At 41.5% G+C, this 26,524-nt stretch overlaps 1 protein-coding gene across 1 annotated transcript; it reads right to left on the reverse strand.

Annotated features, from left to right (window-relative positions):
* Positions 1-13,340: 13,340 nt before the first annotated feature.
* Positions 13,341-15,741, reverse strand: LOC135493584 (uncharacterized). Its single transcript, XM_064781006.1, has one exon. It carries the CDS (start codon positions 15,690-15,692, stop codon positions 13,341-13,343), a length of 2,352 nt encoding a protein of 783 aa, XP_064637076.1. The 5' UTR covers positions 15,693-15,741.
* Between the last annotated feature and the right edge of the window lie 10,783 nt (positions 15,742-26,524).

A 26,524-nucleotide genomic window follows, 5' to 3' on the forward strand; every position in this document is an offset into this window, starting at 1 on the left:
TAATAATTGATTAATCTACCTAAAACGCGAATTAAAACGGCGAAAGATCGTGATAAACACTCTGGTGGCGGTCGCACTAAATAACGACCGGTAGGGCCCGGCGTGTGGCGGAGAAAAAAGGTAGCGCCCGGAGGTTGGAACGGGATTTTTATGCACTTTTAACTGTATATATATGTTGTTTAGATGTATTTCTAACAGTTCTGTAACTTTTATGACCAAGCTTGCACCCAAAGTTGGTAAAATTGATGCTTGTTTATGGACTGCGCTAGCGACCGGAGAATTCGCCGTCGACCATTTTGGGACGGTCCCGGAGTTGTTGTGGTTGGCAATTTTGCAACAAATCTCACCATTTATGATTTACGTTCGTTTACAATTATTTTGAAAGTCACATTATGACATCGTAGTATGAATTCCACTGCAGTTTCCTTACGCAGCAATGCTCATGTTTTTGGTTTGCAATCCTGTACTGTCTGTACACTGCGCTGTGCACGCTTAGAGTATAACTCAACAGGCCCTCATGATTCATTTGATGGACACCTTATTTGATAGTACCTCATCATTAAGTCCACTAGATCCTGTTCTGTCACATGTCGTAGACGATAGACAATTTTCAAAATGTAGTACCCGGTACACCACTCGCTCACGGCTCACATCATGTGGGCACGGTTGGCTGTTGAGTGTTATGGTTCAGTCTGTGAGACTAATTCAAAGAGGTTACACTTTTATTTTGAATTGGAAAACAACCCCCAGGACTGACTTTTCACTGAGTGATAAGTGTGCCCTTCGAAGGTTAAGTCTCTTTCTGGATTTGCTTCCATAGATGCCTTGTTCAGGATATCATCTGACCGATGCCTGATCAAGCACAGACTGTATCCGGTGGTGTACATTTCCCCGTCTATGTCACCCTTTTTTATTCAGTCAGTGTTAATTTCTCTTCTCTTTTTTTACAGATTAACTGTTGTTGGTTATTGCAAGAGGAGTCGTTGGCACATTTCAAGTCCAGGAAAGCACTTGCTGTTCCCACATTCAGAGTAAGGTGTGCTTACTCGTTTTACTGCTTTCCATTCCTGGAGAGCGTTATCAAATATCTGCCGCAAGGCAACAAATATCTGCCGCAAGGCGCTTCAAATATCTGCCGAAAGGCATCAAATATCTGCCGCACCAATAAAGTTCATTTTGTTAACCAACTCTTTATCTTCTTCGTTGCCTCATAACGGTACCGACACACACTTGACCCTTGCCTTCACCTATCCATTTCAGCTGAGCGCCAGGCCCTTGGGCCTCTTGTTGATAAAACGTTTATGGTGGTTACCCCTAGCTATCATTATGGGTTTTTGATTTGACCTATTTGTCAAGGTCGCAGAGGTCAAACTCTCAAATTTCACCAATAGTGGCACGTTTCTTAACTGTTTGTGCTATGAACCTGAAACTGATAACATCATGCCCAAGGTCATATGTACCCTGACACTGAATTTTGCTCGGGTCTGATTCTTGACTTCGCCACCAGGGGGCTAAAACACAAAACTTAAAAGTGTGATATCTCGCTTATTACTGATTTGTTTTTGATAAAACTTTTATGGTGGTTACCTCTAGCAAGGATACATCACATTTCATACAGGTTTCTGATTTGACCTACTGTTCAAGGTCACAGAGGTCAAACCCTAAAATTTCACCGATCGTGGCATGTTTTGTCTTTAAATTTAGTATGTAGACCCTGATAAGGCAGCACTACATGTTGACAAAAAATGAGGTCAATGTCGCACGGGTTTTTGATTTGACCTACTGTTCAAGGTCACAGAGGTCAAACCCTAAAAACACAACAACCCATCCAACAGACACTTTCGAAACAATCTTTCTGCACTTACAGCTTCCAGATTCCAATTCTTGTGAACAATGCCATGTCCTTTTCATAAATGTGTATCCAAATTCCACTTGGCCAACACTAATGAACCATTTCCGTACCTGCTTTTTGCTGTACCAACAATTACAGAAATTCTTTATCATTGGAAATTTCAATAATATTGACAAACCGGTACTGGCAAATGATCCAGAAGTAAGGTACCGGTAGCAGGAAGGGTTGGGCGTTTGTGGTTTCTGAGTCTGAGGGGGTTGGTGTCTGTTGACTGTGCTTTAAGAGAGACTAGGCATGGCGCTAGTCTCTCTTAAAGCGCAGTCAACAGGCATTTAGTCTCAGTATTTGGGTTTTGATTGCCATGACTGTACCCCTGTAAAAGTCGGAGGAGGAGAAGTTTGGAATGATGAAAGCATTGAAGAAGAAGAAATGTTATTATTGAGGAAAGCAGAATTTATTATAATATGAGAGTAGAAGGCAGTGTCAGCTGCATTTGCAATGGCAGTACAGTACAGGTGAAACAGGTCCCCTGTGGCCTTTGAAATGGGTGGGGGGAGAATGTGCCAAGGAAGTATAATGACTTAACAGAGCTGCCAACCCTTAAGAGGCCCTTCGAGGGTTTGTGTATCTGAAATTAAGGATTTTGAGGGTGTGCTCCCATAGTTTAACCCATTAGGCGCCAGACGTCTAAAATCAAATGCAGCTTTTCTCTCAGAGGTTTTTGCAGTTTTTCACATTTTCGACCATGCTTTGGTTTTTGCACAAATGAGATAGAACAAGTTGGAGATGATGTATTACAAGTAATGTTTATTTTGATCCTTAGAACATGATGGACATGTTACAATATATTTTTCTTCAAAAATGTAAAAAATAGTGAAAAATCAATGAAAGGTGATGGCAGGAAAATCTGATCAAATGCATTTTCGCTTCTGAAAGTCTGATTCACTTCATTTCTGCAGGGATGGTGTATTCCATTGTATGATGATCAAATATGGTGAAAATAAAGAAATCTAATTATCCTGACTGATTTAGGAGACGATTGAATATTAACAGAGCCTTAAATTCAGTGAACTAATACTAGCAATGAGCTAAAAATCGTCATGTTTATTGAATGGGTTGAGCTGAAAACATCTGTCATGAAATATTCTCCTTCCTTTGGGTAAAAAGTACCAAAAAAATCATTTGAAAAATGCCATTTTTTGAGTGTGAAGCAACACTGGAACAGCCACTGACTAATCAGTTACTACAGCAAGTGAAATGAAACATGGACATTCTGAATTGCTTATCCATTCCTATTGTGTGGTGCTCTTCAAGCAATGAATACAGTCAGTTACAATAATGCCTATAGAAATCGTTCTATCTTGAGTAAGATTGTTATCATAATATTGTTGGTATGTAACTGCCCATATACCATGCATAGTTATAAGAGGTAAATCTTTGGGATATTTTGTCTTGAGCACTCCACATGTATATATAGAGTCTACGGGGTCTATTAAGCCTCGGCCCGGTTCAAAGGCATCCTTTGATTACCGTAAAAGCTGGAATTCAAAATATAGAAAAGATCCTGACACATTTCTGGCCAAGTGAATTGGGTCCAGTTGCTAAATGAAACATACCTGCTAGCTATCCACAATCCCTCATATTATATTCGATGAGTAACAATTCATCACAGTATCCTGCAAGTCACACTCACAATCCATCGTATTATATCCTGCAAGTCACAATCCATTGTATTATATCCTGCGAGTCACAATCCATATCCTGCGAGTCATAATCAACCACATTATATCCTGTGAGTCGCAATCCTTGGCCGTGACCTTTCCAGTTCCCCGAACTTTTCCTTTACACATACACAAGATAATTAATTGTGTAGCCGCTGTGGGTCAGAACACTCTGATTTTCCCATGGGGATGATTGTACGGGAAGATGGTTGTCGTCAAGCAGCCACCACCCAGTATTACCAACTGTGTCATTCAAGAAACATTACCAATGGCCAGCATCTACCCTGTCACCTCTGTGACATATAATCACTTTTGCGATTTTTTGGTTGAAGACAGGTGATGGCAATATGTTCATCAGATTCTTTCTATTGCTCAAGAGGTCAGTGTGCCTGTTGATGCCTAAGATAGTAAGGTCACCCTCAACGCAAATCTGTAGGCCATTGCCCCGTTTACCACAAATGCGGTTGCGAACTGGATGTTCACATAATAGCGGTACTACATCTAATTGGGCAAAGTGATTGTTGTACATTTTCTCAATGGTAGCATCGGCAGCAACTTCAGGCAATGTCAAATGTAGAATGTGACGCTGACCCCCCTCCATCCGAAGAGAACTGTGTCCTGCTGGACAGTCAAACTGACATGGCCATGACGTAAACAGTCCTTCCTTGAAGTGGAGATGATCCAGAATAAACATCAAGAATTCACCAGCATCCTCATACTGGGAGACGGTAAACACAGGTCTGTACAAACTCGCGTTCATGGCATTGACAAGTGGGATAACAGAGAAGGGAGATTCCTTTGGCATGTTATTACACATTGTCTGGAAAACATTGTCCAAGTTTCTAGACACAAGATGCCGCTGTGAGTGTCTTTGAATATTCAAATGTTTCAAAGCTTGTAAGGCTGCTATACAGTAACAGGTGTTGCCATCATTTGTAAGTCCACAAAATGGGGAATTGTGTGTTCTTCCTATATGTACACTTCTTTGGTATGGTTCGTAGCGTCTTGCATGTCTTTCTTGGTTAGACTTCCGTGGCCTCGGTTGCTGCTGGCTAGAAATCTGTGGCTCAGCTTGTTGTTCGCTAGAATTCTGTGGCTCAGCTTGTTGATGGGTAGAATTCTGTGGCTCAGCTTGTTGTTCACTAGAATTCTGTGGCTCAGCTTGTTGATGGGTAGAACTCTGTGGCTCAGCTTGTTGTTCGCTAGAATTCTGTGGCTCAGCTTGTTGATGGGTAGAATTCTGTGGCTCAGCTTGTTGATGGGTAGAACTCTGTGGCTCAGCTTGTTGTTCGCTAGAATTCTGTGGCTCAGCTTGTTGTGAATTCTGTTGCCTCGGCTGCTGATGGCTGGAGTGAAAAGTGTCTGGGCATATGACTGTTGGCTGTAAACAAAGTGGAAGCTTTGGATCGAGAAGGTGTGACTGCCGAATGACTGAATGCTCATATCTGTCTGCCAGAGTGAGGACAAGGAGTGCAAGAACGTGTGCATCCGACACTGCTATCCGTGAGCCAATATCTGGCGCTACTGTTGACCGTGATCCACACTTCCATCCACAAAGTGACAATAATGGTCCCCTGAACCCCAGGTAGTTATCATTATCAGCCACATCACCAAAAACCAGTAAAGGTCTCTTGAAGTTTCCTGTAGCTCGGTTGGACCGGTTTGCTGATGGCAGCTTCATCGTCACCACTTTGAGTCCTGTGTGTGGCCAAGGAAAATACTTTGCTGGATTCCAGTTGGCAGGTTGCTGCTGAAAAATCCTGTAGTATATCTGCGAGGTTTGTGGTGGTTCTGCCATGGCATTCCAGTAATCACTAATGCCAGTAAAACCTGATGCTACAGATGTCACATCCACTTGACGCAAGTGTTTGATATATCCAAGAGCCCGTTTGTACAGATATGGACCAAGGCACACGTCCAAAAATACATTCTCTTACTTGGTGGGACTGTAGGAAGACCTAACTGTGTTCTTAATCGCCCAACATCAGAAATTGCAACATGTTGCCATGACTGGCTTCTAGCGTTTGGAAACTTAAGTATCACACTAAAGTCCATGTCTTTGTCAAACAGGAAATTGTCCTTGTTGAGGCGTAATATTAACAACTGGGCTAGTCGTCTTTGTTCAACATCTGTGGTGAAGTTCGTCACAAACTTGGCATGAAACTGGTTATACATGTTGACACTTGCCTGCCATATCAGCAATATCCTTGGAACATTTCTCATATCTTCTGGAATGCCATATCTATTGCAAAAACTTTCCTCCAGTGGTTGCATGAACTGATAAGGGATCATGTCTAAAATCTTCTCACATTTCATTGCTCCATGGAACAACTCGATGGCATAGCGCAACTTTCCAACCACAGCTCTACTGTTTTTTGTCAGTATTTCATTCCCAGGGGAAGGCACCATTATGATTTTCCCATTCTGCACCTGAAGTATCGGATCATCCCCGCTGGATGGCCAAATTAAGCGACATCCATTTCCCTCACACCATACTCTGAGGTCGGTTACATTTGGAGAATTGAGGTTGTGCAGCTGGAAAACATAGTCTTTATCAGCTGCCAGTACAAGGAAATGTTTTTCACTGCCCTTCAGTAGTCTGGTTATTCCACCTGAATTTGCTTCTCTGTGGATTTCAAGTCCTAGAAGTTGACCATCACCACATCTGGGTGATGCAGAAGCAGCTGGAGGGAAAGTAGACACAACATAGCCACTTGTGTCCACTAATGTCTTTGCTGTGATGAAATGCCCTCCTTTTTTTGAGTAATACATATCCTTCTGATACTCAAAATCCAATGAATTTTGCACCTTCAGTTTTTTGGAATCTACTGAGATGCCAACAGGCTTTCTACCCAACCCAGATGGATCCGCAAAACAACCCAACAGCTCTTTATGATATGGAGAATCATGCCTCCCTATTGCCTCGAAGAAGTTCTGCTTCTCTTCCTCTGTGGTCCTGGAGCTCCAAAACAGATATGGAATGTGAAGGCTCTTAAATAATAATAATAATAATAATAATAGTCTCTTTTATAGCGCTATTCCATGGACAGAGTCCTTGCTCACAGCGCTCCCTCTCCAAAAGCTCGCACAAACAGCCAGGTCTTTATCGCTCCCTTGAATTTTTCAGTGTCCACAGTGTCCCGAATGTGGCATGGAAGAGTATTCCATAGACGCGGTCCATAACACTTGAAACTACGATCCCCAAAAGAAGTCTTGGTTCTAGGAACCACCAGCTCCGAGAAAGCACCTGATCGGGTTGTGCGGGGAGCAGGTTTCCCAGAAACAAGGTCTCTCAGATACTGGGGAGCTGCACCCTGCACGCACTTGTGCACCTGAAGCAACACCTTAAAGTCAATCCTTTCTGCCACAGGCAGCCAGTGAAGCTTGATCAGAGTGGGTGTTATGTGATCAAACTTCCTGACTCTGCAAACGATGCGAGCAGCAGTATTTTGAACACGCTGTAATGGAGCAAGTGTCTTCTTCGGTAAACCAGCAAGTAATCCATTGTTGCAGTCAAGCCGAGAGGACACGAAGGCATGAACCAGACGTTCCCGGCTATCCTGGTCAAGGTATCTACTAACACGGCCAATACTATACAAACTGGCATATGCAGCGTTGCATATCTTCTTTACATGTGCTTGTAGCTATACCACAAACTTCGCTATGACGTCGGATCGCGATGTACAGCGCGATACATTACGCGCGACGCAACAAAATACGTCTCAAAATTTCATTCAATATAGCGATCTATTTTTGGGATTACCAGGAAATAATACGTCACAATACTCTAGAATTTTACAACCAATCAGATGAGGTATTCCGCGCCATCCCATAATTTCAAATTTTCCAAATGCATAAATTATTACCAGAGATATGATCGTCAGCTTGTTAAAGTCGCGATTTTTTCCCAAAATTGTGATGCGGACTTGAAATAAACCTATCGGTAAGTTTAATAAGATGTCTAAGATCATAAATATCAACCTTAGGTAAAGTTTTTTAGTCATCTTCATACATGATCCGGCCGTTGAAGTTGCCTATGTCAGCGCCCCGAGAAGAAATGAAAAATGTACACACGAGGAAATGAGACGGGCGATACCATTGTGAGCGACGGCCCGATGACGTGACGTCACGTGACCATTTCCGCGTCTCTGATAGGTTCACTCCGTTGGGCGATGCTATTATAATTCCTGACAAGGGGGTTGAGACGACTTTTTATAAATAAACAAACAAAAGGCAGTCAGTTTTCTTGAAACTTGTTATTTCATGGCAATTTCTTGGCATTTTAACGCTGAAACAAAATATAATGAGGAATACTTCATATGGAATGCAAAGATTTAGTGTTGAGTGTGCAAAATCTTGCTGTTTTCATTCATTCTTGTCCCTTCTTGTCAATGTAATGGGCTAATTTAATTGATCAATTATAGATGCTAATTGGTTGTTAAAGGGGGACTATAGGCGATGCTAATTGGTTGTTAAAGGGGGACTATAGGCAAGAGCTGGGGGTCAAATTGGTGGTCTTCTTGTGACTAATGTGCACAGTTACAGTTGATTAGAGGACTGTGTCATCTTTTATTTAGCAATAAATATTATTCCTGGGGCAAGCGTTAACATTTTTGATATAGGCCTACTGTGAGATAGGAGAAACCCCTATGTTTAGATATGTATTCTACTTTGAGATACTGTTGACCCATCAATGATTGATTTTGATTTCAGACTCCTAAACTAACATGGTGAAGAAGAAGGGAAAGAAGCCAAAGACTACTGGACTTGGCCAGTTTGCCACACTGGTGAACATCACTGAGGATTCACTGGTCAACAATGAGTTGCAGTCTCCTGACATTGTTTTCAATGGACTTATTTTCGACATCTTCCGTTTTGTTAAAAGTAAGGAATGCCATAACAGCCCGATTCAACTCGAGGTGTGGACTAGTTGGATCAGGACGGTAGCAGGGATATCAGAGACCGTCTCTTCTGCTGAAATTGAAACTTGCATTTGTCAACTGAGGAAAAAACGTGATGAACTGAATGTACTGCGTAAGGACAAAGAAAAGCTAGACCTTGATAACTCAGTGTTTGTTTTTCAAGTTAGTGCTTCGGATGAACTTGAGGGCGAGTCTCTTGAAATACCAAAACATTCCAATCTCCTAAGTCATGAAATTGAAAAGAAGGAAAAACATTTGGGCCATTTGAAAAGAGCTTGTTTGTCAGTGAAAGAAGGTATTGATGCTGAAAAGATCAAATATAAACCTCGAAATGTACGTGAAAGAGAACAAAGAAAAGATGATAAGATTGATGAGCTTGAGGAGTCTTTACACATGGTTGAGACTGCCGCAGATATCGAAGTCGAGGAACTTAGGAGTCAAGTCAAGGAACTAAAGTGTCAGTTAGAAACTGTTCAGCAGGAGAAGAAGACATTGGTTGCCAATATTAAGGAATTGGAGGAAGATGTCAGAAAAGAGAAGAGGAACAAAAGCTATTTTAAGCGCCGGGTTGAAACAGATAAGGAATCATCGATTGCAGAAATACAAAAACTGTCTGATGAAGTTGCTTTTCTCAATAGTCGGATAGCACTGGAAGTGGGTTCAAGTAGGCCAACAACTAAGTCATGCGATGGTGTTTTCTCAGTTGGAATGCGCAGGTGTGTGTTGGAGATGATTTCATTGGAAGTACCCACCAGTAACATTGCACCAGTGATTGCCTCAGTAGGAGAGTACATTTTCAATCATAAATTTGATGAAGCAGATTTGCCGAAGAGACAAAGTGTGTTGAATATCACAGATGAGGGACAGTTTTTGATAAAGAAAATGTACAGCCAACAAATTCAGGATACAGAAAACATTGGACTTCACAAGGATGGCACCTCCCGTCAAAAAAAGCAAATTCTATGTAACACTTTTACCACAAGTGACAAGAAAACCCATCCATTAGGATATCGACATGTATCAGATGAGACTGCTAATACCATAACATCAGTAGCCAAAGTTGAACTGGGTGAAGTAGCCAACTGTGGAGGATCTCTTGTAGATGATGTTGTTCGAAAATTGTCATACCAAATGACTGATCGCGCTGCAAATGAGAAACTTTCAAATGCACAAATTGCAGCCTGGAAAGCAGATCTTCTTGGACAAGCAACCAATGGTGATGACCGTCAAATTGTCCATTCGTTTCACTGCATGGTGCATGTCCTGCTTGGCTTCCATTCCTACGGCACCAAAAATCTACTGGCTGAACAGAATGAACTAGAAGCAAATGGGGAGAAACTTGGACGTGATGCCGAGATGAACTTTAGGAAAGAACTCGTTGGATCAAGATGTGTACGCATGGCCTCAGAAATTCTTGGTCCCCTACCAGATGAGAGAAATGGACAAAGGGAGCGTTGGCTTGCATATTGCCGTTCAAATGATGTCAAGTCTCTCATTGGTACCTACAAGGACAACAGATTCAACTGTCTATTTGAGACTGCCACACAAGTTCTTCATCATAGGGATCACATCATCAACTTCATATCTAATCTTGACACAAGCAACACCAAGGTGACGTCAATCATGTATGATCTCAAGGACACCAGAGTTACATCAATGGTGCAGAGTCTAGCTGTATGTTATTTTAAAATCACTGGACCGTACTGGGACATCATGACGTGTGGGGATTTCAACTATCTGGATCTACACATTTCAATCAAGCGGTTGTATGCAGCAATCGACAAGTGGGCCGAAGATCCAATGTCCATACTTGAGAGAGACGATGATGTGATCTTTGCTGACTTCCCGACGAACAGAACTTCTCTATTGTACCTCACTGCCACTGAAGAGCCTCTAGACCCTGAGTTTTTCAAAGTTTGCACCAAGGCTGTCCTCCGTGGAATGAAAACATGTTGTGACAATCAACTCGCTGACTTTCTGACGGGAAAATACTCAATTGAACCATCTCCGCAGGCTGCCGCGTCAGTCGCTGGTGCTCCACTTCACAACATCTCATGCGAACGAGACTTTGGTACCCTAGACGCCAGTCAGAATCGTCGCCGCAATGCGAGCCTCCACTACCATACAACGATCCTGCTCCTGAAAAGTAACAGAAAAGACTTTCAGCTTTGGTTAAATGCGATGTCAAGCAAGGATCTTGAGGATCTCTTCAAGCTTTCTAGAGGTGCTGGCCGAGATCTTCGACGTGAACACCAAAAGTTTGAAAAGAAAACGGAGCAGGCAATGCAAGACAAGGTGGCACTGGAGGCCGAAAGGAAAAGGAAAAGACTGGAGAGGAAACTCAACAAAGCTAACGGTGTAACAGTACCGCCCAAGGCCAAAAGAACCCGCAAATCTACCCCCCAGATAGAGTCTGAGAGTGAAGAAAGTTCTCCTGATGTCAGTGAAGGCGAGTCCTCGAGTGAAGATGATCATCCTTCCCTCCCTGATGGCGCAGTTATCGCGGTTAATGATTGGGTAGCTGTCGCCTATGAGAATGGATGGTACCCAGGTAAGTAGTGTCTAATACTAATAGTGTTTACGTTTAAACTTATTTCATTTTCAGGTGAAGAGGGAAAGTGGTATGACTCAATACGATACATGCAAACATATACAAATTCTCATCATCCTATTTCAGGTTTCATATCCAGTCTACTAGATGATGATCAAGTGAGCATTGACTTCATGGAGCCTACGTCACTTCTCGGCCAGTTCAAGAAACCATCTCCTCCAGTGGTTGACCCTGTGGAACGCGAGTTCATCTTTGCTGGACCTATCAGCCCACCTGTACCAACAAGTGGAGGACGTCGCTATCAGTTGCCTGATACAGTGGCCGTTGTAAAAATGTATGAAGATTATGCGAAGGAGTGAGTTTCTAGTTCTTCTCAGAATGATAAATTTGTTATGATTGTGAATAAGTCCTAATTGTAAAGCAAAGTTGAAGTACTGTATCTCATCCTTAAGTCTGTTGTGTCTTTAAAAAAGATTTGATTGTAAATTAGTATATAGGATTGTTATCTATGTCAATTTCTATTTGCAGGGCTGGATGGAATTAAGACGAAAACTGCCATGATGCTGGAATTGACAGATTATCAGAATGTTTTACCGGAGGCGGAGATCGTGATATTTGATTAGATAGTGACGAGTTGGAATTCCACATCATTCACCCTGGACTTGATATGGCTGCCTTAGAATGATGAATTTGCTTTACCACTTAGGTTTTGAAGTCTGTAAACATTGAATTTGTGTAGGACTCTTTACAAGCTACCTTTTTGACATATTACAAGGCATAGTGCCTAATATATTGAATTGGCTCGTAAATCCAAGATGGCCGCCGTCAATAATTCAAGATGGCCGCCATTCGCACCAATCTGTATCAGTTTTATCACAGTATTTTGTTATTCTGTATTGTATAACACATGTGAGGCATCTGAAAAGGTTTTAAATGCATTTCTTCGTTGTTTATTTGAGTAATGAAATGATTTGACTTGTTCGGTTTCCATGGTTACCTCCTAATTAGCATATTTGGGTGCTTAATATGCGACGTCGGCCATTTTGTTTTATTGCCATCAGATTCGGCATGTATCAAAACCTCTATCTGTGCATTTTCATAACCATGCCTTGATTATAATGCATTTTATGAGTGGTTTACCTATATGTTTGCCCTAAAAAAGGCCTAAAATAGGGGTAAAAGGACGTGTGACATAACCCCTTATGTATTGTGCTTTGTATTGTATTCAATGTCCAACAAAGTCCGCGGTTTCAAACACAAAAACTGTCGTTAATCATTCATTTCTTAATCGATTTCCAAAATTTAAAGTGATTTTTCATCCTTAAAGACACCCCTCTCTGATGACCTAACCTGTAATGCAGTCAGGAGAGGTTTAAATTTTCATGTGGTATAGCTAGTGCTTGCATTGTCATGCCCTGGTCCAGAAGAACGCCTAGATCCCGGACACAGTCAGACTTTGGTACTGATACTCCATCAACTGATATTCCGGCAATAGATCCAGTTCTGCGCGATGAAACAATGTTAAGGGCGATTTTCAGCAAAGTGTACCGGTAACATAAAAGACACTTTTCAGAAATCAAACCTATTTTTTCCTGATAATTTGGCCTGATTTTGCTTATTTAGTGAATTTCTAAGAACACTAAATAAGTTGCAAAGCAAGAACAATTCTTAATTACAAGAAAATGCATTTTTAAATTTCATGTGTTGTCTTTTTTGTTACCGAAGTAACAGGAAAGACATGTCTTTGTTGTTACCATGATTTTTTGGTCGAAATGCTTAAAATAGTTAAAACTGAAATAATAACTTTTCTATCTATTTCAGAAACATTGCTTCTGATAAACTGCACTTTGTTTCAGGAACAGATATTGAATTGTTAAAGGGGAAATGCGTTATGTCTGTCGAGTAACAAAAAAGACATATTATGGTAACAAGAAGGACAAACTATGACAATGACGTTTTAATAAATTTTTATTTAACAAGTTTTAAAATATTTTCAACTTCCAAAGTTCACATAACAATTAACAATAGAAAAAAACCCTTTTAAAAAATAAAACAAGTTCTTCAATGAACCAAACAAAACCAAATAACAGTTAAAACTATTTTTATCAACAGGTTAAAAAAAATTGCCTCTTCTCTCTGTCACACGTCTGACCAGTTTTAGAGCAATATCAGTGTATAGTAAAAAGGAACAAGAACTATACTAAGCATGAACAGTATAAAAGACTAAACATGTTCAGAAAAACTTGGAAACTACTCTACATCAATGCAATGATCGTACGACACCTCAGGCTCAGTTACATAGCTTCTTTTCCCATCGATAGCATCATCTTTGTTAGAGCAGTGGCTAATTCACTGTCAAGAGTGAAAGGTGGGGGGCCATCAAATACTACCTTATCAATTATGAACTTTTTTTCAACTGTCAAAATATCATCTCTCCTTGGCCAGTCATAGGTATGCTGGGTGCGACTGCCAACACGCTCCAGGAATTTGATTTTGACATTTTCTTCATCAATCAAAATGTCAATAAGCCTCCCAATGTAGAAATTGCGGGTTTGCCCCCGTGTGAAAAGGACCGCATAGAAATTCTGTTCTTCTAGTCTTAACTCACTGGCATGACTGGGCTCTTTTTCTTCACTCACTACTGTTGTCTCAATATTCTCAGGTACTTCAGTGCAGTGGTTGTTGCCCTTTTCACTACGCCAAACCTTCCACAGCATATATTCCTGCTGTTGTTCTGGAGACAAAGTGGAAAGGTCATCAACCACAACATCAAACTCTTCTATCAAACGCTTCTCAAACAGATTCTTCTGCACCATACTAAGCTGGGCTTCTATCTTTTCTATTGCTGTTGAGCTATGCTGGCTGCTGTTTGGAATTATTGGGAACTCAATTTGTTCAGGTGAATGGCAGGTACATACACCACAAGACCCCTTGCAGTAACACGACAGGGTGCGATGTCTGAAGCAACCAGGAGATGCGACATGAATTTGGTGTATTTTAAGGGTTCCTTTGACAGATTTGATCTCATTCTCAATTCCATCTAAACTTGACTCAACACCAGACATGTCTTCTGTAGTGACAACAAACAACTTGACATTCAAATTACCATCTAACTCTTTGAGCATGCTTTCCAGGTCTGATACATCCCTACCATATGCTACCGCACGATCTGCAGCATTTTTAATGGTTGCCCCAACACCATCTGCCGGACCCTTGCCATGACCACTCTCTAGGAAGTTCCATGAAACAAATTCGAATCCAAGATGGAATGGAATGTTACTCAGTAGACAGAAATTTGTTCTATTTCTGTATTGACTGGTTGGTCCGTCAGATACAAAGTGAAGTTTCTTAACACCTCTTGCCCTAATGTCATTGAGGACTGGATTCAAATGGGCCCAAATTGGGGCTGCCCCATGTCGTGTGTCAGAACTCAGTGTACAATAACACTTGACTGAATTATGAAATGCTACATGACAGGTATGCAATGAAATTTGTCTTTTTGAAGCACCAAAGTGCATGCTCATTATTTCCTTCGACAGTTTACATTCATAATTTTCAGAGAAATCAACCTGAAGCACACACTCATCAGGTGTAATTGAACTTCTGAGATTCCTGATCTGACTGTACTGGTGGTGCACCCTAAACTGATGAGGCATGAGTTCCTTGAGCTTCGTTTCAAATAAATCACATACATTTTTAACAGTATCATGCAGCAAATCCTTACAGTGAACATTCACACTGATTTCCTGACCCTTGGTGGTGGATCGTATTTCTGTCTTGCTTTGCCATTGATAATAATCAATGGGATCAGGAAATGACTGAGGTACTAGGTCAGTGTAGATGTTCCTCATTCCATCTTTACAGCTTTCACATTTCAAATACATGCATTTGAGCTCAGAAGGAGAACAGACAATAGATTCGACAATGTCATGGATGTTGTCAGTTTTCAGAATTTTCAACTGCCAGAGCTTGTTGGCTAGCAGCTCGCAGTTTGCATGCAATTTACAAGCTGTGGTATTCCTTGCTTTCAAATTTGGAGGTACCACATAAAAAGGCCGTAGCCTTGTGAAAGATGTGTACGAAATGCAGAGATTCGGGTTTTCTGCAAGAAACTTAAACCTCAAGTTTTTCAGCGTGTCACACTGGTAGCGCTTTTGTCTTTTCTCCTTCTTTAGTGTAATTGTTTCCCTTTTGCCAGATGCAGGCCTACTAACATCATCCCTATGGAAAAAATCAATGACCAGTTTAGTGATGGCAGAAGGGGGTTTGAGGTGTCCCTCATTCAAATGTAATGATTCATTGATTTCATTTCTTCTTTTTCGGAGCTGTCGCCTTGACACTGACAGTTCCTTTTCCGCCTTTTCAATCATGCGATACTTTTTCAAGAGTTTCTTTGCACAGTCAACAATAACATTCTTCTTTTTCCTACTCCTGGAGTTACCTTCATTTCTGTTATTCTTGATTCCACTTTGGACAACAAATCCAAAGGTCAGCTGCTTTTTTATCTCGTCTTTATCCCCTGTTTTGACAAGTTGCTCAGCTTTAGTTGCCGGGGATGCAGGAACACCAGCATGAGTGCATGTACCACTTGCCTGTATTTCTGTATCCATGGGAAGTGTTTTGTTTTTTCGCCTTAGCTTTGCCATTTCTGCTTTCAGTCGTTTTATTTCTTCCTTCTGGGCTTTGATCGTGCGGTACGCCTTTTTCGACTCTCTCCGCAGTTTCTTTCGACCTGCAATTTTTTGGTGAGAAGGAACTTGGCCTGGTGTGACAGCACCAGCTGGGGTTGAAGGAGGGGTGAGGAGTGCCTTCCGACGTTCACAAGCTTGTTTGGCTTCCCTTCTCTGTTCACGTTTTTCTTTTCTCCATTTACGTCGCAGTGATCGCTGTTCTCGTGGTTGAAGATCACTGATTGTTTTCACCTTTCCTTCAGCCTTGCATTTGCGGTAGCTGAAGAAAAGAAAAACTATTCTTACTGAAAAATAAGACACACTATCAACACCAGTTACTACACGGACATCAACCCCTACTTCAATCATCAACTTTAGGCAGCAAGAGAATTTCTTTAGACATTTTTCAGATCGGTACTGAAAACAGGGGCAAAACTTCAGCTTTTGCCCCTCCCCTGCTAACTATCATACACTCCCCTGGAAAATAAAACTGCCTCTTGTTTACTTACTAAGCTCTCTGTTTTTCTAGAGATGCAGCATATGCCTGTGGATCTTCTTGCTTTCTTTTGGCCCTAAGGGCCCTCATCATCTGGGTCTTCGTCTTTTTTTTAGGGGGCATCTTCACACCACTAATCTGGTCCCAGCCACAAACTGAAAAAAATCATTTTTTTATTTTTATATATTTTAGATAAAAAGGGTGAAATGGGACTGTGTGTTTTGAAGAGAACAGAATTTCTATGGTGGGCCTATTATGTCACATCTTCATCAGTTTGGTGGCAGCAGTGGGTCTGGGGTGGGGGTCCCATTGTCATAAAAAAAGGTCGGGCACTGGCAGGGGCGGGGCAGACTCTAGGGGTGGTGAAATTCGGGGAGGCCTAGTAAGGGCAAACGGGTAGGTAGGTAGAGGGGGAGCTGGAGTGGGGTTCCTTTTGGCTTGGGTAGCTATGGGTGGGTTGTGGGGAGAGAGGTAAAAATTTGGGCAGGGTCTGTACCGAGGCAGTAGGTAGGAGTAGGTACCTACCTAGGTACCTCTGGTAACCTACCCAGCTCCCCTCTCTTGCTCTTTTTTTAGGCCTGCTCCACTAAAAGGAATGAGTGGGTTAAACGATCTAGCCTCTTTACCCAAATTTGTCTTTGATGTTACTAGTTGGTCTTTTATGTTACCCCATGAGAGTAACAAGAAAGACAAGTTATGGTAACAAGAAAGACACACCCAAAAGTTTTTTGGGGAACCCTGTAGAAAATGTAGACACAAACATGCCTTTAATTATGGCAAACTGTGTCAGTTACACCATCCAGGTTACTGTTTCAGATTCTTCTTGGTATCCTCCTCTGTTTTGCAGTAACAAAAAAGACGTTCTATTTGTGAGACACATCAGTTTGAAAAACTTACCAAGCTATTTTCTCCTCCCAACAGCTTTCTGAATTTCAAAAATGGAGCCAAAATGGATTACTTACATCCTGGTACTTTCAGAAACCAACACTGGTGACATCTATTGAACATTATTTTAATTATTTTCCTCAAACTGTAATGATGGTAACAAAAAAGACATTGACCAACTCAAATTTGCGACATAGGTTTTCAGACTAATATTTCTGGAAGAAAACTGGGAAAAGGAGAGCAGAATGTGTTTTATGCAGCTTAACATTACAATAAAACTTATATAAAGTTTTGTATTGAAAAGATTCACAGAGAAGTGAGAAAAATCATCTCTAGTAAAAGTGACCCAACTAAATACGGGTAACAAAATGGACATTTCGATCATAAATACCGTCCCATATTGATGTATTTTCACCTAAACTTGACCAAACAATTTTTTTAAAGTTGAAAAATGTATTTTCCAACAAAATAATTTACCTCTGGGTGTTTATTTTTGTTTAAATGGCTTTTATGTGATAATACACTTTTTACCTCTAAATTGCACACTTTGCTGAAAATGGCCCTTAATCACATCCGTTTTGGGGGCATTGAGCGCTAGTTTGTTTTCTAATAACCAGTCCTTCACATCCTTAACACATGATTCCACGCGTGTCACCATCCGCTTGCTCTGCAAACTATCGCCACAGGGGGCTGACGCTTCAAGCTGATTGTCGTCAGCATACAGTTGGTATGGAACATTATGTTCTTGCATAACAGCACTGAGTGGTAGAGTGTATATGGTGAACAGAACAGGACCAAGAACAGAGCCCTGGGGAACACCATGCTCGAGGACAACAGAGTCCGAGCACATGTTGCCGATTGCAACTGAAAGCTCTCTGCCTGCGAGATAAGACACAAACCACTGGAATGCCCTGTCCGCAAGGCCAATGCGATGTTGAAGTCGACTCAAAAGTATATGATGGTCCACCGTATCGAAGGCTGCGGATAGGTCCAACAGCACTAGAAGAAACTCCTTTCCCACATCAAGTGAGCCCAGGATATCACTTGTAATGCGCAACAGTACAGTTTCTATGCTGTGTCCTTGGCGATAGGCGGACTGGTTTGGGTCGTATAGATTGTTCAACAACATGTGATCTCTTAAGCGCATTGCTACTATTCGCTCGATAAGTTTGGAAAGATAAGTCAAATTAGACACCGGGCGGTAATTCCCCAGTACTTCCTTGTCAAGTGTTGCTTTCTTAAGTAGCGGTTTGACCAGAGCGAACTTAAGAGGGACGGGCATGTGGCCAGTCTCAAGCGACAGGTTGATGATCTTCACTAGTACAGGCAAGAGTGGTTCGACGCATTTCTTCAGGAGCCACGTGGGGATAGGATCGAGACCACATCCTTTAGCTGGCAAGGAGAGGATGAGCTTCCTAACCTCGCTCTCTGACGTTGGTGCAAAGTCCTGTAGCATAGATGAGTGCAAAGTTGTGACCAAAAGACCTCTCTAGCCACAGTCCTTAAAGTATTGAATGTGGCTGCAAGGTCTCTAAAGTCAACATTTGACCTCATCTTATATCGGTAGAGCAGCACACGGGCTGCAATATTCATTTTTTGGGCTATGTGGCCAGAGTCAGGTCTGAGACCTGAACAGTTGGTGATTTTCTCTTCAGACATCATCCACGGTGCCAAGAAACAGTTCTTCTTCTTACATAGGCGCCTTGGCCATGAATGCCTAGGATGTTTTGCGTTTTGATCGCATGGTTCACCACTGCCAAGGACTACATCCTTCAATGTTTCTGTCTTCTTGTCACCATTCGACACACACTTCAACGATGTAATAGGATCACTGGTATCCATGCCCGAAGAATCCGATGTGCCTGAGATATATGTCTGGTGTCCATCGAAGTCCAACACCATTTTCTCTGGTTCACCTGGCCTATCTTGATCATCCGAACTCTGCACCAAAAAAAAGAATATGAATTAGCATTATTTTCACGAGAATGGAGTATGTAAAAAAACACCACATGCTCAATTTCATTTCATCCTCTAAACGAGAAGTGTCAAACAATTCAATTCCTTTTCACAGCAGATGTTGGAGACCAAAGGCATGTCAATGCACTGAGTGCAAGGTATTTGAGCATCATGATCAGCAGAAAAATATATTCCATTGGAAAATTGTATTTATTTAGTGTTTTGAAAGTTCAAGGCTTTCAGTTTACTTTATTCTGGATGGGAGAAATGGCAAATAGTAATGGTAATAATACCAGTTGTTGGTCGTGAGACAGTGGCTGAGTAATCAATATTTTAGCTCTATGGAAAGACAGGATTTAATTCGGAGATAGCTGAGACATTTATTTCAGCTTCAAGAACATTTTAAGGGTTGACCATAGGCACCACATTTTTATACATCTAGACATACATGTATCTTGAGCTAATGCAGCAGTCAATGTGAACTCTGTACCCCCCCCTGTTCAGGCGATCGACACTTCATCACCATATCACAGGACTATGTACGTCCAGGATTCGACAATATATCCCACAACGTGTCCCGATCATTCACCAGGAAACCACCTAGCTCCAATTCTGTGGTACAGGGTTCGACTCCATAGCACTCCAGGAATTGTGATGAACGACAGGAATTCACTTCGATTCAAAGGATTATGTTCATCCAATCCATCACATTCTAAAACCAATAAAAACCATTACTTAAGCTTCAATTTATTCAAAACAACCTTTATTTCAAAAATATGAATCACTAATCACTAGTTCAACAAACACAGACGGTTGACAGCTGTGGCAGGTTACTTATGACACATACTGTAGTTTGACAGCTGTGGCAGGTTACTTATGACACATACTGTAGTTCAAGTTTTTTAGTATGCACACTGTAGGCCTACATTCGCTACGCATGATGTACTGGGCGTGTATACTAGTGTCTATACTAGTATAGTATGTAACATATTACACACGCAAGTGGCGCGGCATCCGGCCATTCCGCAGGACAATTGGATTGGGCTTTGTGAAACTGCGAAGTTCATCACTTGGACAGATAGAACTAAAAAATCAGTCGCTCTCCCGTGCAACAATAATGATAATAGTTACATACTTCTCTGTTTTTTTAACTTCCTGTAGCTGCCGATCGCGATCCATTTCCATTTCTGACATGTCGATGTCTGTCATGCTGCACGCAGAATGAACTGAGTGGGCCAGTATTTTTCGGGCGCCGTTTCGGGCTCCCCGTTTCGTACTTCGCCAAAATATCGATACAAATTCCTACGATCGCCAGAAAATCGCCGGTCGTACTATTCCGGTAACCTCAAGGCATCAACGATTTATCATCATATCGTTTTTGACTGAGCGCCAGAAAATAGTCGGTATGAATTATTCTAATACACCGGAAATCGCCGTCAGTTCGGCGACGATGTTGCGTCGATGTCTGAACAAGGGGGGTACAGAGTTAGCATTGACTGCTGCATAAGGAGTTTGAAACTTTAGGATAGGTTTGAGACAACATAAAGATGTCTACATGTATGGTCAATCCTAAAAAATCCTTGTCGACATTTAAAAATACATTGGACCCTGCAGTCATGATTAGCAAATATACTTTATGTGATAAAATGTCGACCACCAGTGAAGAAGGCAAGATGTACCACTACCAAACAGAGGCAGTGGATTGATTTAGGCCAGACCCTTGATGAAGTGAATGTCACCTATTGCCTCTGAGGCTCCTGATGGGGGGGGGACATCAAAATACATTGTGTCCAGGCTGGAGGAAGAATTGTAACAATGCACGCCATTGATTTTCCACCCATTTACAGATGTATCATTAAAACGGTGTTGGTCACCAAGGGTATGGCCTGAATCCACAGTTGTCCTAGCTATGACTTACCACAAGTACCACAGTATCTCTACATGTCACTTCTATAACATGTCCACGCTGAGCAAAATGTAGTCCTTTGACTTGGTGTTGTGGGATTGTCCATGGTGGCGCCAGAAAATAGCTTATACCAGTTACTTCATCCGTAAGTTGTACGTTTGCAGGGTAAAGAAACACTCCGTTTTCGGTACTTTTTATACATTCCTTCAGGGTGCTGTATTCATTAACCGTGCAGATGCCATTTAATGTTCATTGAGCAGTGGTATTAATCCCTTTTGGAAGAAAAACAAGAGGCCATATGCCAGGCAGGGCCAATTGTCCTGTTTGACAAATCCTCACCCTATCTATGGGTGTATTGACATTTAAAATTGCAGAAAGTTGTTGAAAGTTTTTCGGTAGTTTTAGTGTTACACATGGTTTAGGCAATGCCCACAGACCTGGCAGAAATGGACATTCATGACTAGTTCTCTTTCTGGCAAATTCATGTTTACAAAGCGCACATCTCTTCACTTTCACTTCGTCTCTAACACAGCAATTCATAACATGTCTCTCAAATGAATTAGGGTGGCACAAGTGACCACATGTTTCGCACAGAAATCCATCCATTCTGCTCATGGGAAAAACTTCAAATGTGCTTGCACAAGCCTACAACTGAGCTGTGTCTATTTGTATTACCCACCCATCAATTTGTTATGTAACATTTTATAAAAGGGCTGAGCCAAGTTGTAGTTCAACAAATGAATCTGCAAAGTGCATGATTGCCCCACTGCCTCAGAATAGATAGATACTCCTCATTCATTTTATAAGGTCAATGGCAAAGCATCTCAATATTTCTGAACATGGATGCCGCGCAGTGATGGTCAAGCAGTGATTGCAGTTACCTGCACTTTTCAATTACCAATTGTTTTCACTCTATTAACATGAGCGGTGGCAAATAATGCCATCGATCTTCTTGATTGAAAAGTGATCTTGTAAAGTGGATATAGAGCAATTGTTGACAGCATAATCACACTGAAGTATTTCATAATGTTCTGGCCTGGTTCATTTCTATTGACCTAACTGGGGTTCCATATTATGAAATCATTATGACCCTGATTCAAGTGAATGTACACAATAGGCATTCAAAGCCCACAATAATTGATCCATAAGGCAATTGTAACTGGCTGTTGTACTATTGGTTCACACTCAAAAAAAATCATTTTAAAAATTGATTTTTGGGTACTTTTCACCAGAAAAAAGGCAGCATTTTTATGCCCAATGTTTTAACCATAGCACATTCAATTAACCTGACGATTTTCAGCCAACTGCTTGTATTCTTTCATTGAATAAAAGGCTCCAGAAAAATTCAATTGTCTCTAAAATCAGTCAGGTTAATTATAATTCTTTATTTTCACCATATTTGATCATCACACAATGGAATACACCATCCCTGCAGAAGTGAAGTGAATCAGACTTTCAGTAGCGAAAATGCATTTGATCAGATTTTCCTGCCATCACCTTTAATTTTGGTGCCCATATTGCCTGTATAGGCATGAGTTGTTGGGTACATGTCGACAACATTAGTTACAGCTTACAGATTACCCCAACTCCACCTCACCTCATCATCATTACAGTGAACAAAACCAAAACAATGCACCTGCAACACCTTTAGCTATCTTGGGGGCAGGGCAGGGCACCCACCCCCCACCCCCCACCCCCAACCACACCCTCAATCACTACACAACGATAAAATCAACCCAAACACAGATCGTCTGCTTTAGTTTGAAAGTGGCGCCAAATGGCAAGAAAGCATGCACGAAAACTTGAGCAAAACTTACTTCGTCAATTTCGTCATAACCCCCTTCGACATCCATATCTGACCCCCCCCCCCCCCCCCGGTCCCCCCAGGGGTCCTCCTCATCATCCCCACTCTCATTGGCGTCATAATCACTCTCGTCAAGGTTCGCCAACACATCTTGAATGGATAATAGATGATTCGCCATTGTACACAAAGTACGCTTACAATAGAATTTCTGTGTCGCAGTAAGGCCACATAAAAAAAAAAGTTGTTAAGCGTCCTTTTTTTTAAAAGTCTGGGTAGGGAGGGAGGTGTTTTTTTTTATTACCCAGGTTTTTCGAAGAAATACCTGGTTATTAAATTACCGAAAGTGCCGGGCGGTCAGGCGGTCAGGCAGTCGGGCGGTCGGGCGGTCGCTGTTCTCTTGTGACACTGATTACTTTAAAACGACTGGAGATTTTCTGTTGAATCTTTTTTTGTATACTGCTGGTAAGTAGACGTTGGTTCCTTTCGAAATCCAACTCGATTTGATTCATGGTTTAGCCACCAGAGGGCGCTTTGTGAAAAAACAAAATCTACCATAAGTCCCTTTGTAAGGGTGGGTTTCTCACCAGATTTTTATGGTAGGCTTTACAGGTGATGGCACACGATATATCACATGATTTTTTTTATTTCATCAATTTTTTAGTCCTATAGGTGGCGTGTTATGAAAAACTCGTATTGATTCTCGTCACACTGATAACTTTGAAACGACTGGAGATTTTCTTTTGATTTTACCTTTTAGCCATTGACACCCTTTAGAACTCCTGAACAGACCAAGTGTGGGTTCCGCAGGATGAGCGGTTTGGCCACTAGGTGGCACAAAGGAAAATTTTCCAAAAACTGTTCCAGAAGCTGATTTCTCCCAATTCTTTAAGTTGGGGATCATGAAACAAATCTGATCATAGAGAGCAAAGCTTTCTCTTTCATTATCAATAAGCGTAGTTGGCTCATTCCAGGCTAAAGAGATACCAAAGTGTGACCAGTGAGTGTGCAATAAAAGTAATCAAAACTAAACAAGAAAGTGTGCTTAACATTACCTTGGTATCATGGCGTTATAATCCAAATGATATCAAGATAATCTACCCGATCATTTTACCATACCAGCCCCTTGAAACAGGTATGCACCAATAGTTCCGGACGCTACATGTCCACCTGTTTTTAGCTCAGCTGACAAAGTCAGCTGAGCTTGTCAAACAAGCTGCTCAGTGGCGTCCGTCTGTCAGTCCGTCCGTCCGTCCGTCCGTTAAACCCATGGTGCACATTTTGTAACCGTAAGACCTAGAGACTTCAATTTTGCATTTCTGGATACTTCTGGTCAAACTCTACTTTCAGAACAAAATTTGTCGCCATTCGACCTACTTCCTGCGAGCGAGAGCGCATGAAGGAAACTGGCCTATATCGGCCTAGGAGCAGCAGAATTAGTCGAAATATGCTTTAATATTAAGATAAAATTCTTGAAAAACTATTTTATTGAGAAAAAGTTCAAAATTTAAACAGGAGAGGGCGCTACCTGCCTTTTAATTATTTCTGCTGATTCAAATTCCCGCCCGATGACGTCAGCCATCAATGAAGTCTCCTATTTGCCAGTTCTCAAAACATGGCAGCTACACAAAAAAGCAGCAGTAGCTCCAGGAATAAATCACTGTTCACTTCAGCTTCGTAATCGATTGTACCCCCACTTTATTGTGTTTTGTGTGGTGTTCCTATTCAATCAACGATGTGAGGCCTTATTATGTTGGTTTTAATTGAGAAGGTGCATTTTAGCGGCCTACGAAATACCGAAGCGGAGACAAAATGGCGGCATGTTGTTTACCTGATCCATGTGCAATAATCTTGGAGCTCAATGACACTCAGCTCGATGACGATGGCCCGCTACCTGGCTACGGGCTAGTACTACGGTAGTCTGGTAGGCGATATTATCACCAGTTCGTTTCAGTGGTAGTCGTAAGGTCTTTAGGGACTACTTTCAGAAATTAGTTCTTGAAAATTTGGCCACATTTCTGTGAAAACGATATCGGAAGTGCATGCTCTGTTATTCGCGATGACATCGCCGATGTATTTTGAAGTGGAGAATTCCCACAGTATGTGCAGTGAATCGGCATGATTCTGTTCGCCTATTAAGTTTTAGTTCTACGATTCTTTCATGAGTAAAAAGTAGACATTCTAAGCAATACAATAATGTCACTCCCATAAAAATTGATTGGAAATTGAGGGAGCTACGGCACTCTCTTCGTAGGGAGTTCAAGGCCTAATTAGAATTTCAGAAAGAGTGTGTTTAAAGTCATTTGCAGCATAGAGCACATCAAAACAAAGATATTGGTGCAAAAATTTTTGAAATTGGTTGAGTGGTTAGTTTTTTATGGCGTTTTTAGTTCGGTAATTAGCAATATATTCGGTGAACTGTTGTCTTTAGGAAGCACTGTCTAATTGCATGTAATGATGTCTTAATGATGGTAATTTAGAGATCTTGCAAAACTCTCAAAAATAAGGTACAAAAAAGTCCACCATATCAATACCTCCTAAACTACTGCAATGAAACTCGGGGTCTTGGGGTAACTTTTCATGCTGAATCTATCCGCGATGGCGGATTTCCGCTAAAAAGTGCCCCCTGGTGGCGAATTTTGGTAACAAGGCGCCCCTAACGATAACTTATACAGAAAAAGCTTGATATCTTCCAAACTAAGACCACTAGCTTCATGAAATTTAGTTCCTAGGGGTATCTTTTCATGCTGAATCTATCCGTGATGGTGGATTTCCCCTAAAAGTGCCCCCTGGTGGCGAATTTGGTAACTAGGCGCCACCCGGCAACAACTCTTTCAGAAAAAGCTTAACATCTTCCGAACTAAGACCACTAGAGCTTCATGAAATTTTGTTCCTGGGGGTATCTTTTCATGCTGAATCTATCCGTGATGGCGGATTCCCCCTAAAAGTGCCCCCTGGTGGCGAATTTGGTAACTAGGCGCCACCCGGCAACAACTCTTATACAGAAAAAGCTTAACATCTTCCAAACTAAGGTCACCAGCTTCATGAAACTTGGTCCTTGAGGGTAACTTTTCATGCTGAATATGTCTGTGGGGTCCATTAACACATTTAAGTGCCCCCTTGTGGGTAATTTGCTAGTTCTAGGGGGGGCAAGTTATTCAAATAAAAACAAACGATAGGTTTTTCACTAAACTTTTGTTAACTTTTTAACTTCTGAACATTCATTTGAATTACAAACATGCTAGACCGTATCACCAAACAATTACAATACTAGTACATTGCATGAAATGTTCAAAAGTATTTCTTGGCATACGCCTTAAATTTCTGACAGAGACTTTTAAACACCCCTTCTTCCAAGTGCCAGAACCTATCACTATACATACTCATCGCCAAGATGTCAAAGCTGTGGGCGATTACAAACTCATCTGAGACTTCTTCAACAAGACTTGTTCTTTTGAATTTGTTGGTCATTTTCACTTGCTCCAGAAAATTCACCTTAGCAGACTTTGCAGTGCCGTCTGCTGAACCTGATTGGACTACGCTTATATTACCAATGAAGAACTTCGGAGGATCATCATAGCTGACAGCCACTGTGGTACCGATCATGTCTGTGGTGAAATGGAACGATTCATCTAGGTCAACATCACTGCCGGTGTCATCTGTAGAACTTGAGGGAATGTTGTCATAGTCGACATCTGATATGTCCACCTCTGAATCGGAGCTAGAGCTGGAATCGGCTGTCAGTAGCTGCGGCTGTTTCCTGG

The sequence above is a fragment of the Lineus longissimus genome, chromosome 9 (genome assembly GCF_910592395.1).
Source record: "Lineus longissimus chromosome 9, tnLinLong1.2, whole genome shotgun sequence".
In the NCBI taxonomy this organism is placed as follows: domain Eukaryota; kingdom Metazoa; phylum Nemertea; class Pilidiophora; order Heteronemertea; family Lineidae; genus Lineus; species Lineus longissimus.

Bases quoted from the DNA above. Each gene is read 5' to 3' on its own strand.
- LOC135493584 (XM_064781006.1), bottom strand. From the start codon at position 15,692: ATGGCAAAGCTAAGGCGAAAAAACAAAACACTTCCCATGGATACAGAA.